The 15,681-nt window shown below is 49.4% G+C and overlaps 1 protein-coding gene across 1 annotated transcript in view; it reads right to left on the bottom strand.

Annotated features, from left to right (window-relative positions):
- The window catches only part of LOC120381570 (zinc finger protein 470-like), a gene marked incomplete at its 3' end in the record, with an annotated part of 50,615 nt that extends 46,659 nt beyond the window's left edge, over positions 1 to 3,956 (bottom strand). Inside the window, exon 1 of the mRNA XM_039499739.1 lies at positions 3,928 to 3,956. Within this exon, the coding sequence (XP_039355673.1) occupies positions 3,928 to 3,956 (29 nt within the window). The remainder of the gene's footprint in view (positions 1 to 3,927) is intronic.
- Positions 3,957 to 15,681: the final 11,725 nt, after the last annotated feature.

Raw genomic sequence — 15,681 nt, 5'->3', positions numbered from 1 at the left:
GGCCTTTGGCTAATCAGCAGGGGCAGCCATAAGCTGGGAAGCGAAGGGTCACATCCTCACATCCCAAACCAGTCACACTGAACTAAGGTGCTACTGGGCTGTTAGGAAGATGATCCTGTCCTGATAGCGCCCATCACCACCAGATAAAGAAACAGATCTTAAGATGGTTAATGAAAACTTAGTTTGACAGCAGCTGGTCTGGCAAGAAATCACTTCTCAATGGTTGTGGTTGTGAAACCTAATTTCTGTACCGTTTTATCTTTAACAAGGTAAAAGTGGTGGCCACAATCAGTCTGGTTCTCCAATTGTTTCTGTCTGCTGCATAATTAATTTTTCTAGGTGTAAGTTCATTAGGGCAGTGGAATATGCTTGCTTGGAAATAACCCCAATAAACATCGCATTATCTGTGCTTCAGACTTCTGGTGTTTCGCTGCTTGCTGTCTGCGTGACAAGAACCAGGAAGTCGGAGGGTGAAGGAAAACCCTCTAACAAATGGACATGACCTGATAACCAAGAGGTGAGCCTTTAAGGAAGGTTTTAATACACTTTGGAGCGGATCAGGGATTCCCATGAGGACTGAGAGGAGCGATGGTAAACACGCATTTAGATCCTTTTCTTGTTTTATATCTTTTCCCCATAAGGCTGAACCTCTGGCACTGTCATGGATCCATAGGATCTCTGCAATGCCCTGGCTTTTAAACAGTCCTTGGGAGGTGCCCCTTGAATACACTAGACCCCCCAAGGGGTCCCACTCTTCCACAAGGACAGGCCACTTAGCTTCAGCACCTGACACTGAGCCAGTTCCTCGGTGCCCTTCCTCCACACTCCTCTCCACTTCTTCCCATTACTCTCAGCCAGCACCACCTGCCGGCACCTTGGGAGCTTCTTGTGTTCCCTCCTCGTCTCTCACAACCTCCTCCCTCCCTGCTGCTTCTTAGCTCTAACCCTGCACACACCCTCCCCATGTCCTGGCACCCCAGAATTACCTATTCTCCCTTCTCCGCCCCCCCCACAGCTCTGTTCTCCCTTCATCCGTGGGGTCCTGAATGACAACATTATACGCTCTCCTATCAAAAGAGGAGCTCATCTGACTGTCACACAAGCCAGGCAAGAGTCACACATCTATTTCCTCAATTTAGAATTCTACAGGTGGCGTATTTTCCTCTTAAAATGAGGGAAAGGCATCACAGCGACAGTTATTAATATAGTTATTAATGTAGCCAATAAGGACACATTCAATGCAATTTTAAAATGTCTGATGGCACCAAAAAGGCACATGACAAAAATGATACTAGTGGGTGGGAGATTAGGCAAAAAAGGTGGGGGGGGACAAGGAAACTTGTCAAAACTTGTATGATGAATAAAGGTATAAAGTTATTACTGCTCAGGTTCTTTAGAGACCCCACAGCTTCTAATACCCCAGGGGACAGGACTCCTTACCCAGCGAGGTCACCGTCTCATAGTTCTCCTGCATGACATCCCTGTAGAGGGCTCTCTGAGTGGGGTCCAGCAGAGCCCCCTCTTCTCTGGTGAAGTACACAGCCACCTCCTCGAAGGTCACCGGCCTCTGAAAGAGCAAGAGTGCAACATTCAGGACCTGCTGCTCCACTCACAGCCCCACTATTCACGGAACAGCAGCACCAGGTAAATGGAAGCTCCACAAGGCACATGTTAACAGAGTCCCACCCCACCTTGCCTAGAACAGCCAGGCGGCATCAGAGGGTGGAAAGAGAGAACCTTTGTGTCTCCCAACTGACAGATGGAGGCAGGGTCATCACATTTATCACATACCCACTAGCCAGAGTTTGATATAGGAGATGGGGCTGTCTCTGGACCATGCTGGTGGTTCCCTGGTAGGAATCCCAACACTCTCCAAATAAAATATATGGAAGAAAGGGGAAGTTAATAGTAAAGAACAGAAGTTAGAAAGTCAGAATTGTAGAAAGTTGGCAAGGGAAGCTATCAGAAATCAATGACCAATTAATGAAAATAAGAAGGTAGTTTTTAAAAAGTATATTAAGTACAAACTTAATCCCTAACAATGGTAGTGGTAAATTACTAGATGGAAATGGCAGAATCATTAAAATAATGCAGAAGAGGTAAAAGTGTTCAATAAATATTTCTCTCCTGGATTTGGAGATGTAAGTCATATAAGACATTGACGCTGACAGTCTTTCCATCCCAACAATAACTCACGAGGATGTTGAACAGCAGCTATTACAGTTAGACATGTTTAAATAAGCAGGTCCAGATAACTTGTATCCAAGAGTTTTGAAAGACCTGGTGGAGGAGTGTGGAGGACTGTTAATGGTGATTTTAATTAGGACTTGGAACACTGCGGAAATTCCAGAAGACTGGAATAAAGCTAATGCTGTGCCAATATTTTAAAAGGGTAAAAGAGATGACCCAGCTAATTACAAGAGTGTTAGTCTGATACTGGGCAAGACAATGGAGCAGCGAATATGGATTTAATTAATTAAGAATGAAAGGAGGGTAATATAATTAGTACCAATTAAAAGCGTTCAGAGACAACAGATCCAATCAAACTAACGGGATATCCTTATTGCATGAGATCAAAAGTTTGGTTGCAACTAATAGTATTGATGTAATACACCTAAACTTCTGTAAGGCATATGACTTGGTTCAGCACAACATTTTGACCAGAAAACTAGAAAGATACAAAATAAACACAACATACATTAAATAGATTAAAAGCGATGAATATAAATGGGGAACCATGCTTGAGTAGATTTCTTTCTAGGGGGTTCCCACAAAGATTGGTTCTTGGCCCTGTGCTATTTAACATTCTTATCAATGACCTGGAAGAGAATATAAAATCATCACCGATAACATTTGCAGTTGCCACAAAGGTCGGGGTTGGTGGTAACTAATGAAGTATCAGTAGGTTCAGGTTCCAGCACTGGGAGTCTGGGAAGTTTTCCCAGTCCTGGCTAGAGGGTTATTTCCTGTTCCACAAAGAGGGGAAGTTCCATTCCCAACTTCTGTGCCTTGAAATTAGGCCCTGACACTACACCCCACATTCAGCATAGTGGTATGATTATCAAATGATTAGGACATAATTATGATGCATTTTATGCAAGGCATCATATATTCAGTGTCTTTGGAAAAGTTAGGATTTGCTGAATATGATTGTCCTATTTGTGTGCATGTATCATATTCGTAACTGAAGTTATGGATATTGACTCTGTATCTGTATTTCAAATGTGCTTACTCTGGGTAACATCCACAACGAGGCTTTCTGGTACAACAAAGAAGCCAGACAGTGTTCATGGCTCATCAACAAAGACAATGGACCATGGAAGAGCTTAGCCTTCCTGTGAATGTTTCAGCCAGCTTATGAGTCATGGCTACTATGACTCAGCAGGCCATGCGACCAGACCATAGCCACTAAACTCCATTTTGGTACCTCTATTTTTCCACAAACTGGACTGGGACCGGAGTTTGGAACAAATGGTTTCTGCCATACGGAAAAGCTACATAAGGTGGGGTGTGACATCATCTCTTGGCCTCATTCTGCACACAAGAAAACTCCTGGAAACACCTCAGGAACAAAGGCTGAACTGGGGGAAAGTGTTGGTCCCAGGGTAAAGGGATTTCTAGCTTGTGTATGGAAACTTGATGGACAGCTTCTATCATCAGTCAAGGTGAGAAATTGCTAATTCAAATTCTATCCAGATAGTATGTTAGGCTTAGTTTGAGTTTTTGGTTATTTGCTAAGTAATCTGCTTTGATCTGTTTGCTACCACTTACGGCAGGGAAATTGGCTTTTGTCTTCTCTCTCTCCTTGAGTGGCTTAGGGCAGGTCTACACTATGGGGGAAAATCGATATAAGATACGCATCTTCAGCTACGTGAATAACGTAGCTGAAGTCGAAGTATCTTATATTGAATTACCTACCGTCCTCACGGCATGGGATCGATGTCGGGGCTCCCCATGTCGACTCCGCTACCGCCGTTGGGTTGGTGGAGTTACGAGTCGACAGGCAGCGCTCGGGGATCGATATATCGCGTCTAGATGAGATGTGATATATCGATCCCGAGAAATCGATGCTACCTGCCGTCGGCGGGTAGTAAAGACGTACCCGTAGGTAAACCACTCAGGTAGCTTAGTTGGGTGTAAGGTGCCACCTGCTGTCGTGTTGGGTGATAACAGGGCCCCAAGAGGCTGGCTGAATCTCCAGCAAAGCAGTGTGAAAAGGGCCAGTCCAGCTTGAGGGTTAGAGGGCACAGCGGTTCCCAGGACCCCCCAGACTGCACCCCGGGGTAACAACCCATCACACCCTAGAGTCCACAAGTCTCAGCAGGTTTGTCACATCCTGTCCTCCCATTCCACACCTAGATAGTTCCTGCCTCCCACCACCTCGAGCAGCTCCCAGCCTCCTATACATTTACTGCTCCTCTCCCTCCAAGCAGAACCCACCACCAGCTCCCTGAGAATCCCTTACCTGAGCCAGCTCCATTGCAGCCATTTTCTTCCTCCTAGGAGGAGGGGATGATCTGGGGCGAAACGTGGACGTTATTCTGTAGCCTGCCAGGGCAAGAAGGGCAATGTGAGAGAATTCAGACAGGGTTTCTGTCCTTTCCACATGTCTATTCCCCCCAGCATTGTTCCCTGCTAATGGACACTCTAGGTTCTGCCACACTGTGAAGCACAGAGTGACCGTATCCCAGTACAGGCCTAGCCCCCTCCCACCAGGGTGTAACCCTCTGACACATGGTGAACCCCTCCCAGCATCAGAGTCTCTCTGTTACACTTATCAAGTTTGCAGGCGATACCGAGCTGGGAGGGGTTGCAAAATGCTTTGAAGGATAGAACTGAAATTCAAAATGATCTGGACAAACTGGAGAAATGGTCTGAAGTAAATAGGATGAAATTCAATAAGGACAAATCCTTCCGGGAGGAAACTCCCGTTTCTAGGAAAAGGCAGGTGTTAGTAATGGGATATTCGATTATTAGGAACATAGATAGCTGGGTTTGTGATGATCGGGAGAACAGTATGGTGACTTGCCTGCCTGGTGCGAAGGTTGCGGATCTCTCGAGGCATCTAGACAGACTTATGTGTAGTGCTGGGGAGGAGCCGGTGGTCGTGGTACATGTAGGCACCAGTGACATAAGGAGCGGTAGGAGAGATGTCCTGGAAGCCAAATTTAGGCTGCTAGGAAGAGACTGAAATCCAGGACCTCTATGGTGGCATTCTCAGAAATGCTCCCAGTTCCACGCGCAGGGCCAGGTAGTCAGGCAGATATTCAGAGTCTCAACGCGTGGATGAGGCGATGGTGTAGAGAGGAGGGTTCGCGTTCATTAGGAACTGGGAAACTTCTGGGATGGGAGGAGCCTATACAGGAGAGATGGGCTCCACCTAAACCAAAGTGGAACCAGACTGCTGGCACTAAACATTAAAAGGTTGTAGAGCAGTTTTTAAACTAGGAGATGGGGAAAGCCGACTGCTGCAGAGGAGCATGTGGATCGGACACAGACTTCTCTTAGGGAGAGTCTGATGATAGAGAATCTCAGGTTATAGTCAGGAGCAGAAGACGGAAGAGTATAATGTAAAGGCCGGGTCAGATGATAAATAGTCACATAAAAAGAATCAGGCACATCAGAAAAGGGCAGACAAATAAACAGGGGCAGGTTTTAAAGTGCTTGTACACAAATGCTAGAAGTCTAAATAATAAGATGAGTGAACTAGAGTGCCTTGTGATAAAGGAGGATATTGATATAATAGGCATCACAGAAACCTGGTGGACTGAGAGCAATCAATGGGACACAATCATTCCGGGGTACAAAATATATCGGAAGGACAGAACAGGCCGTGCAGGGGGAGGAGTGGCACTATATGTGAAAGAAAGTGTAGATTCAAATGAAGTAAAAATCTTAGCGAATCCACAGGTTCCATAGAGTCTCTATGGATAGAAATTTCATGCTCTAGGAAAATATAACAGTAGGGATCTATTATCGACCACCTGACCAGGACAGTAATAGTGATGATGATATGCTAAGGGAAATTAGAGAGGCTATCAAAATTAAGAACCCAATAATAGTGGGGGATTTCAATTATCCCCATATTGATTGGGAACATTTCACTCTAGATTTAATCCTGAGTGGAGCGCAGGAGCTGGTCAAGAGGTAACTGTAGCAGGACCACTTGGAAATAGTGACCATAATACAATAGCATTCAACATCCCTGTGGTGGGAAGAACACTTCAACAGCCCAACACTGTGGCATTTAATTTCAAAAGGGGAACTATACAAAAATGAGGTTAGTTAAACAAAAGTTAAAAGGTACAGTGACTAAAGTGAAATCCCTGCAAGTTCGTGGGCCCTTTTAAAGACACTATAATAGAGGCCCAACTTCAATGTATACCCCAAATTAAGAAACACAGTAAAAGAACTAAAAAAGAGCCATCGTGGCTTAACAACCATGTAACAGAAGCAGTGAGAGATAAAAAGACTTCCTTTAAAAAGTGGACGTCAAATACTAGTGAGGCAAATAGAAAGGAGCACAAACACTGCCAACTTAAGTGCAAGAGTGTAATAAGAAAAGCTGAAGAGGAGTTTGAAGAACGGCTAGCCAAAAACTCCAAAGGTAATAACAAAATGTTTTTTAAGTACATCAGAAGCAGGAAGCCAGCTAAACAACCAGTGGGGCCCCTCGACGATCAAAATATAAAGGAGCACTTAAAGGCGATAAAGTCATTGCGGAGAAACTAAATGGATTCTTTGCTTCGGTCTTCACGGCTGAGGATGTTAGGGAGATTCCCAAACCTGAGCTGGCTTTTGTAGGTGACAAATCTGAGGAACTGTCACAGATTGAAGTGTCACTAGAGGAGGTTTTGGAATTAATTGATAAACTCAACATTAACAAGTCACCGGGACCAGATGGCATTCACCCAAGAGTTCTGAAAGAACTCAAATGTGAAGTTGCGGAACTATTAACTAAGGTTTGTAACCTGTCCTTTAAATCGGCTTCAGTACCCAATGACTGGAAGTTAGCTAATGTAACGCCAATATTTAAAAAGGGCTCTAGAGGTTTGATCCCGGCAATTACAGACCGGTAAGTCTAACGTCGGTACCGGGCAAATTAGTTGAAACAATAGTTAAAAATAAAATTGTCAGACACATAGAAAAACATAAATTATTGAGCAGTAGTCAACATGGTTTCTGTAAAGGGAAATCGTGTCTTACTAATCTATTAGAGTTCTTTGAAGGGATCAACAAACATGTGGACAAGGGGGATCCGGTGGACAAAGTGTACTTGGATTTCCAGAAAGCCTTTGACAAGGTCCCTCACCAAAGGCTCTTACGTAAATTAAGTTGTCATGGGATAAAGGGGAAGGTCCTTTCATGGATTGAGAACTGGTTAAAAGACAGGGAACAAAGGGTAGGAATTAATGGTAAATTCTCAGAATGGAGAGGGGTAACTAGCGGTGTTCCCCAAGGGTCAGTCCTAGGACCAATCCTATTCAATTTATTCATAAATGATCTGGAGAAAGGGATAAACAGTGAGGTGGCAAAGTTTGCAGATGATACTAAACTGCTCAAGATAGTTAAGACCAAAGCAGACTGTGAAGAACTTCAAAAAGATCTCACAAAACTAAGTGATTGGGCAACAAAATGGCAAATGGAATTTAATGTGGATAAATGTAAAGTAATGCACATTGGAAAAAATAACCCCAACTATACATACAATATGATGGGGGCTAATTTAGCTACAACGAGTCAGGAAAAAGATCTTGGAGTCATTGTGGATAGTTCTCTGAAGATGTCACGCAGTGTGCAGAAGCGATCAAAAAGCAAACAGGATGTTAGGAATCATTAAAAGGGGATAGAGAACAAGACAGAGAATATAGTATTGCCCTTATATAAATCCATGAGTACGCCCACATCTCGAATACTGTGTACAGATGTGGTCTCCTCACCTCAAAAAGATATTCTAGCACTAGAAAGGTTCAGAAAGGGCAACTAAAATGATTAGGGTGTTGGAGAGGATCCCATACGAGGAAAGACTGAAGAGGCTAGGACTCTTCAGCTTGGAAAAAGAGGAGACTAAGGCGGATATGATAAAGGTATATAAAATCATGAGTGATGTTGAGAAAGTGGATAAGAAGTTATTTACTTATTCCCATAATACGAGAACTAGGGGTCACCAAATGAAATTAATAGGCAGCAGGTTTAAAACAAATAAAAGGAAGTTCTTCTTCACATGGCGCACAGTCAACTTGTGGAACTCCTTACCTGAGGAGGTTGTGAAGGCTAGGACTATAACAATGTTTAAAGGGAACTGGATAAATTCATGGTGGCTAAGTCCATAAGTGGCTATTAGCCAGGATGGGTAAGAATGGTGTCCCTAGCCTCTGTTCGTCAGAGGATGGAGATGGATGGCAGCAGGAAGATCACTTGATCATTGCCTGTTAGGTTCACTCCCTCGGGGCACCTGGCATTGGCCACTGTCGGTAGAAAGATACTGGGCTAGATGGACCTTTGGTCTGACCCGGTACGGCCGTTCTTATGTTCTTAAAGTACTCCACTTAGGAAGGAACAATCAGTTGCACACATACAAGACAGGATATGACTGCCTAGGAAGGAGCACTGCAGAAACGGATCTGGGAGTCACAGTGGATCACAAGCTAAATATGAGTCAACAATGCTACGCTGTTGCAAAAAAAGCAAGTATAATTCTGAGCTGTATTAGCAGCAGTATTGTAAGCAAGACATGAGAAGTAATTCTTCCGCTCTACTCCGCACTGATTAGGCCTCAACTGGAGTAATGTGTCCAGTTCTAGATGACACATCTCAGGAAAGATGTGAACAAATTGGAGAATGTCCAGAGAAGAGCAACAAAAATGATGAACGGTCTAGAGAACATGACCTATGAGGAAGACTAAAATATTTGTGTTTGTTTAGTCTGGAGAAGATATCATCAGCTTTAAAGTACATGTTCGTTTAGGAGGAAGAAACATTGTTCTTCTTAACCTCTGGACAGGACAAAAAGCAATGGGCTTAAATTGCAGCAAGGAAGGTTTAGGTTGGACATTAGGAAAAAACTCCCTAACTGTCAGGGTGGTTAAGCACTGGAATAAATTGCCTAGGGAGGTCGTGGAATCTCCATCGTTGGGGATTTTTAAGAGCAGGCTGGACAAACACCTCTCAGGGATGGTCTAGATCAGGGGTGGCCAACATGTGGCTCTTTAGAATTTAATATGCGGCTCCTTGTATAGGCAGCAACTCCGGGGTTGGAGCTACAGGCACCAACTTTCCAGTGTGCTGGGTGTGCTCACTACTCAGCTACAGGCCCTGCCCCCACTCCACCACTTCCCTGAGCCTGCAGTGCCCTTGCTCCATTCCCGCCGCCCCCCCTCCCCCCCAGTGTCTTGCATAGTGTGAACAGCTGATCGGGAGGTGCGAGGAGGGAGGGGGAGGTGCTGATTTCTGTGGCTTCCCATGGGTGGGAGGCGCTGGGAGCAGGGGGTGGGAGCTGATGGGGGGCTGCTGACGTATTACTGTGATTCTTTGGCAATGTACATTGGAAAACTCTGGCTCCTTCTCAGGCTCAGGTTGGCCACTCCTGGTCTAGATAATGCCGTCCTGCCTTGAGGGCAGGGGACTGGACTAGCTACCTCTCGAGGTCCCTTCCAGTTCTGCGATTCTATGAACCAAAGGCCAGAGAAGAGCAGAATCAAAGAAGTCCCTCTGGGGATTCACCCTGTCATTGTCCCCAAGGCAGCTCTCTCAGGTTAACTAAGTTGTTGGATGCTCCAGCCTTTATCCAGTCTCTCCTGGCAGTGCCCCCTTCATGGGCTGGGACTAGCTTTAACCTTTGGCAAGTGTGACCCCGGGGGCTCTGAGACTGGGCCTTCTTGCCTCAGCACATCTTGTTCCTTTCTGTGGCTCCCCAGTGAGTCCAAATGAGTAGATACTCCTCACATAGACTGTGAACATAAGAATGTGTTTAGACTTCATTGAATGCTTGTGAGTTGCTGCCTGGGTTAACATCTGACTAGTTGCACTGTGAGCCTCTGTGGCTCTGTAAATCACCAGACAGGAGAGAGACTTTACCTAGGTGAAGTGCTGATTGGCAACAGAATGCATTACATCCTGCCTGGCAGGAAAGGTCCCCATCAACATCAGAGAGACTATTATGGTATGTTAATGAAGACACAAAAAACTGTTGTTGTGCTCTTGACTTCCCATTAGCTGAGTTTCCAGCTCAGAGCACATGGCAGGAAGAGGATAAAAAACCCCATGCAGAAGGAACTGATTATCTGTATGTTGCTTGGACTCTGGGGGGCAAAGTTTCTAGGCATAAGCAAGAGATCCCCAGCTGCTTAGGCAGGGTTAGTCCTAAGGAAGATATAGCGCTTGCTTATTATAGAAGCTTCTATTACCTTTGAAATTTAGGACTGCAACTCGTCTGCATCTATAGGATTACCTGCTTTAACTTTGTAAACAACTCTCCTTTCCTTTTAAATAAGTCTTAATACAGGTTGTGACAGGACTGGCTACAAGTGTTGTCTTTGTTGGGAGCTCTAAGAGTCATTTGACCTAAGGAAGTGACTGGTCCTTTGGGCCTGGCAGTAACCTGAACATTGCTGTGACTCGTGGGGTAAGGCCGGGGTTCTCAACCAGGGTCTGGGGCCCCTGGGTCGTGAGCAGCTTTCAGGGGGCTGCCAAGCAAGGCCGGCATTAGACTCGCTGAGGCCCAGGGCAGAAAGCTGAAGTCCCAGCGCATGGGGCTGAAGTCCAGGGCCCTGAGCCCCACCATCAGGCCTGAAGCCAAAGCCTAAGCAATGTAGCTTTGTGGGGCCCCTGTGGCATGGGGCCCCAGGCAGTTGTTCTGCTTGCTGCCCCCTAATGCCAGCCCTGGCTTTTATATGCAGAAAACCAGTGGAGTTTTTATAGCATGTTGGGGGGGCCCGAAAAAAAAAGGTTGAGAATCCCTGGAGTAAGGGACCATCTGTCACAAAGGTGAGCTCACCTGCGTGGTGAGATCTATGGGATCACCCAAGAGGACTGTCTGTGATTCCATGTTAATGCTGTTACAGAGCCTGAAGCGTTTACACTGGATTCTAGGTTGGTGAAATCTCCATACAGACCTCACACCCAATTTGGGGTTTGTTCCCTGCTTCTTACCAGTCTGCCTGAGGCTGGTGCTCGTGTGCTCTCGAGTCACTGGGGACAGCGTTACAGAGAGGGGCTGTGACTTCCCCATGGTCACTGAACAGGTCTGTGACAGAGCCAGGAACAGACCCTGTTAACTCCAGAGCCCCGTCACCCGCAGCTTGGGAAGGCCCCCAGAGCACACTGTATTAGGCTGCAGGAAGAGGTGTGCAGGCACTGCAGATGAGCTGCCCTGCCAAGACAGCCTGTGCATCCATGGACAAACCACCTCGCTAGGGGTGTCCTGGGTCAGGAGAAGTCAGTGTCCAGCCTTGTGGGGCTGTGCTCCTGGCTCATACCTCCAGCACTCACTGTTGCCCCTCCCTTACCAGCTGCACTGTTCAGCCAGCCCCAGGCCTCTGTGAGGTCACTTCCCCCAGCCCCCACCTCAAACCTTCAAACTGGGACATGGTGCACCAGTGCCAATCAGAGTGCACTAGTGTAAATTCTGTCTGTACTAAGGGTTTGCACCAGTGCCTAAAACACCAGGGTGGCAGAGACCTTGAGAAACAGCAGTACGGTGGCACTAGAACCTATTTGAGCTCGGTCACAGACAGCCTGGGTGACCTTGGACACGTCAATGTTTCTCCTCCCAACTTCAGTCTCTTTACCCAGCTGCCACTCACTGGGGTCTCCTCTCTCTCCAGAGCTGCTCACCACTACAGTCTGTGTGGGTGTCCCCAGACCTAAGGCAGGTCAGCTCGGGAATAGTCTTACGAGGGGGCTGGGAGTCTCTGTCCCTGGAAGTTTTTAAGAACAAGTAGGACAAAGCTCTGTCAGAGACAATCTACAGATACTTGGTCCTGCCTCAGCAGAGAGCTGGACTTGATGATATCTTGAGGTCTTATCTAGCCCTACATGTCTAGGATGCCATGAAATATATACATATAAAACCCAACATACAGAATAAAACCCACCACAACATAATGTCAGGCAATTCGGGGAGGGGGAGGCGACCACAACCTACACTCCACAGCATAGAATGACAATACAAAGGAGAAGAAAGCAACACGATGCAAGCGATGACATCCTAGGGCAAAAGCAGACAATGGAAAATAGCTCAACTCAAACCAACACAGCACAGGCACCAAACAAGCTGAGGCAAAACAATTCATCATAAAACTGCTACACAACATGGTGCGATCACAGTTCCAAATGGCACCATGCAAAACAGCTCAGCGTAGAACAGGACACAGCACAAAGAGAATTATTTCAGTGAATGCTTGTGAGTTGCTGCCTGGGTTAACATCTGACTAGTTGCACTGTGAGCCTCTGTGGCTCTGTAAATCACCAGACAGGAGAGACTTTACCTAGGTGAAGTGCTGATTGGCAACAGAATGCATTACACCCTGCCTGGCAGGAAAGGTCCATCAACATCAGAGAGACTATTATGGTATGTTAACGAAGACACAAAAAACTGTTGTTGTGCTCTTGACTTCCCATTAGCTGAGTTTCCAGCTCAGAGCACATGGCAGGAAGGGGATAAAAACCTGAGTCACCTGGCATGGGCCAGCTGGGGTTTTAATGGCAGGGTAGAGATACCCTTGGTGTCTGTTCAGCACCTGTCACAATGGGGACCCGATCTCGGTGTTGGTGCAGAGCCCTGCACAACAGGGCCTGACCTCAGTCAGGGACTCTGCAACTCCCAGCATTACAGGATCCCGGATTTTGTTTTAGGGCCCCTGCAGCATCTGACAAAATATGGGGCCAGGATCTCTGTCAGGGTCTGTGCAGTGCCCAGTACAGTGTGTGGGGTGATCTGGGTGCGGTCAGTGCAGGGCCAGACCCAACGGAGACACAGGTCTCAGTTGAGGTCTCTGTAGTGCCCAGCACAATGGAGGCAGCGGTTTGGGTCACAGTCACGCGCTGCCTGGCACAAGGGAGGGGCCCATGATCTCGGTCCAGGTCTGTTTTACCTGGCACAACAGTGGGGTCTGATCTCACCTGGGGTCTCTTCAGTGCCTGGCAGAACAGGGCCCAGATCTCAGTTGGGGTCTCTGCAGCAGCTGTCAGAACAGGAACACGCTCAATACGATAAGAGCCCTGATCTCAGTCAGATATCTGGAGAGAAAAGTGGGAAGATTTTCGAGAATTTGATATCAGTATTTCAGAACTGAGGAGAAAATGGAGCACAAACTAAATATTTGCTAATGTAAGAAAGAAGAACCAACATCTGGGGAGATTTTATGTCACCATTTAACAGTTCAAGAGAAAAGATGGGAAACTGGAGATGATTTTACAGGGTTATTCAATCAACAACAGACTGGGACAGATTCTTCTTGTCACATGGCCAGCAGAGCCCTCGGTGATGTGGCTTTCACAGGGGACAGGAGTGGGAACGTGACTAGCAGGTGATGGGGTGGGGAGGCTGCTGGGTTGGGCAGGTGAGGAGGAAGGAGCTGGGAGGAAACCTGGGGCTGGGCCATCTCCATGGGGACACTTGCTCCTCCCTCCCTTCCTGGCCCTTCCCAGGCCCGTTGCCAGCAGAGTGGCCCCCCCAGCGCAGCCCAGAGGTGTCCCTGTCTCAGGGCCCCCCCAGCCTCTGCCCATTCACCCTCTGCCCAGCTCAGGAATCCCTCGGGGGAACCATTTCCCACCCGCACAAGGACAAATCCCTGCAGGTGGGAATGGGGGAAACCCCCCAAACCTGAGACCTGAACTGGCCATTGGCGAAGGGGAGAAAATGGGGCACAATCGGGGGAACAGGGAACTTCTCAGGGGTTGGGGAGGGGTCACCCTGGGCGCTGCTCGTGGCTCTCTAGGGAGAAAGGGGCAGGACGGGGAGGGTCCCCACGGGAGGGGGCAGCGGTAAATCCGAGGATCTCAGCCCCCTTTCTCTCCCCGCTCCTCGGGGTCACCCGCTCCCCCGCCATTTCCACCCCCAGCCCGGTCTCACCCCGGCACCCCGCGGGGCCCCAGGGCAGAGCCTGGCCGGGCCCGGGGGCGCTGGGCTCCTGCGGGGCAGCAGCTCCGAGCCCCCGCGGGCGCTGCCCCGGGAGCAGATCCCGGCGCTGCGAGATGCCAGGTCCCCCGGGCACTGGGGCAGAGTCACCGCCCGGCCCCGCCCCGGGGCTCGCTCCGGGGCCTGGAGGCTGCAGCTCCGCAGCGGGGCGGGCGGAGCCAGGGCGGCCCAGGGCGGCTCCAGCGGGGCAGGGCCCGGGCCGGGCACGGGGTTAATGAAGGGCTCTCCGCCGCGATCTGCGCATGCCCAGAGCCCCACCAGCACCAACCCTTCTCCGGCCCGGGAGAGGCTCCAACGGCCCCGGGCGAGCCAGGCAGAACCGCAGCAGCCCGCGCGCGTTGCAGCTCTGCTTGGTCTCTCCCTAACGTCACTTCCGGTCCAGGAGCATCAGGAACTACATCTCCCAGCCTGCCCCGGGGCCGCGTTCGCCCTCTTCGCAGCTCAGGTAAGGAGGTTCCAGCAGCTGTTACTGCGCATGCTCCGTGCGAGCCGCTGGTGCTGGGAGAACAAAGCTGCTGCTGCCGCCTCCGCGTGAGCCGGGCCCGGGCTGAGCCGCTGCTGCTCCCCGGGGTCTGTGCGGGGTTCTCCAGCTGGGCCCCGCCCCGGGCAGCACCGGGCTCTGCCCGCCCCAGCCCCGCCCGTAGACCCCGTGGGGTGAGACACCCCGGGAGGGGGGGGCGCTGGGGGGGCGGGCACGTGACTCTGCCCCGGGGAACCCGGGAGAAGCCTCGGAGCCGCCTCGGCCCCAGCGGAGCCGCAGCAGGATCCGCCCCCCCTCCCCGCTGGGATTGGGGGGGGGCGGTGTATTAAATTGCTGTCAATAGCGCTGTGCTACTCCCGGGCACTGCGCATGCTCAGTAGCAGCTGCTGAAGCCGCTGCCCTTCCCCCCGCCCGTATCAGCCGGAACGTTCCGCCGGGCGCTGGCGGCGGGGCTGGGACGGGGCGAGGGAGCAGCAGGGAGCGGGGGCTGAGCAGGGAATTGATGAGGGGGGAGTCAGGCAGGTGGGGGCGGGGCTGGGGCTAAAGGGAAGATCCGGGCTGGGGGCACTGGAGTTGAGCTGGGGGCGCAGGGAGGAAGGTCATTGGGGCGGGAAATATGAATTGGTTTGTGCAGTCAGGAAATTCCCGTGTGGGGAGGTGAGTTCACTGAATCCTGCCCTGTTTGTGCCCTGTCCTCCCACATACAACGTCTCTCCAGCTTTTTCCCTTTTCCCCCTGGTCTCTCTGTATTTCTCAAGTGTCAATTCAAAATCTCTCCCATGGGGCAGTTTTTCCCACCCATTTTATCTGCAGCGATTTGTCCTTGTGTAGGTGGGAAATTGTTGCCCTGAGTCATTCCCCAGCACATGGCTGCCCCTGGAATGGGGATGGGAAGAGGAGCCCGTTTTCATCCCCACCTTGGCAGAGAAGAGCACGTGTCCCCCATGGAGACTGTCCAGACCCCATTTCCCAATCCCACCACTGTCCCCAAACTACCAACACCGTTTGCCCCCGCCCGCAGTTGCCAGTCACCTGCCCGTCCCCACTTCGCCCCTTCCTT

This window comes from Mauremys reevesii, linkage group 14 (assembly GCF_016161935.1).
Source record: "Mauremys reevesii isolate NIE-2019 linkage group 14, ASM1616193v1, whole genome shotgun sequence".
Classification (NCBI taxonomy): domain Eukaryota; kingdom Metazoa; phylum Chordata; order Testudines; family Geoemydidae; genus Mauremys; species Mauremys reevesii.
Note: the sequence above shows the minus strand (reverse complement) of the source record. Positions and strands in the feature narration are given on the sequence as shown.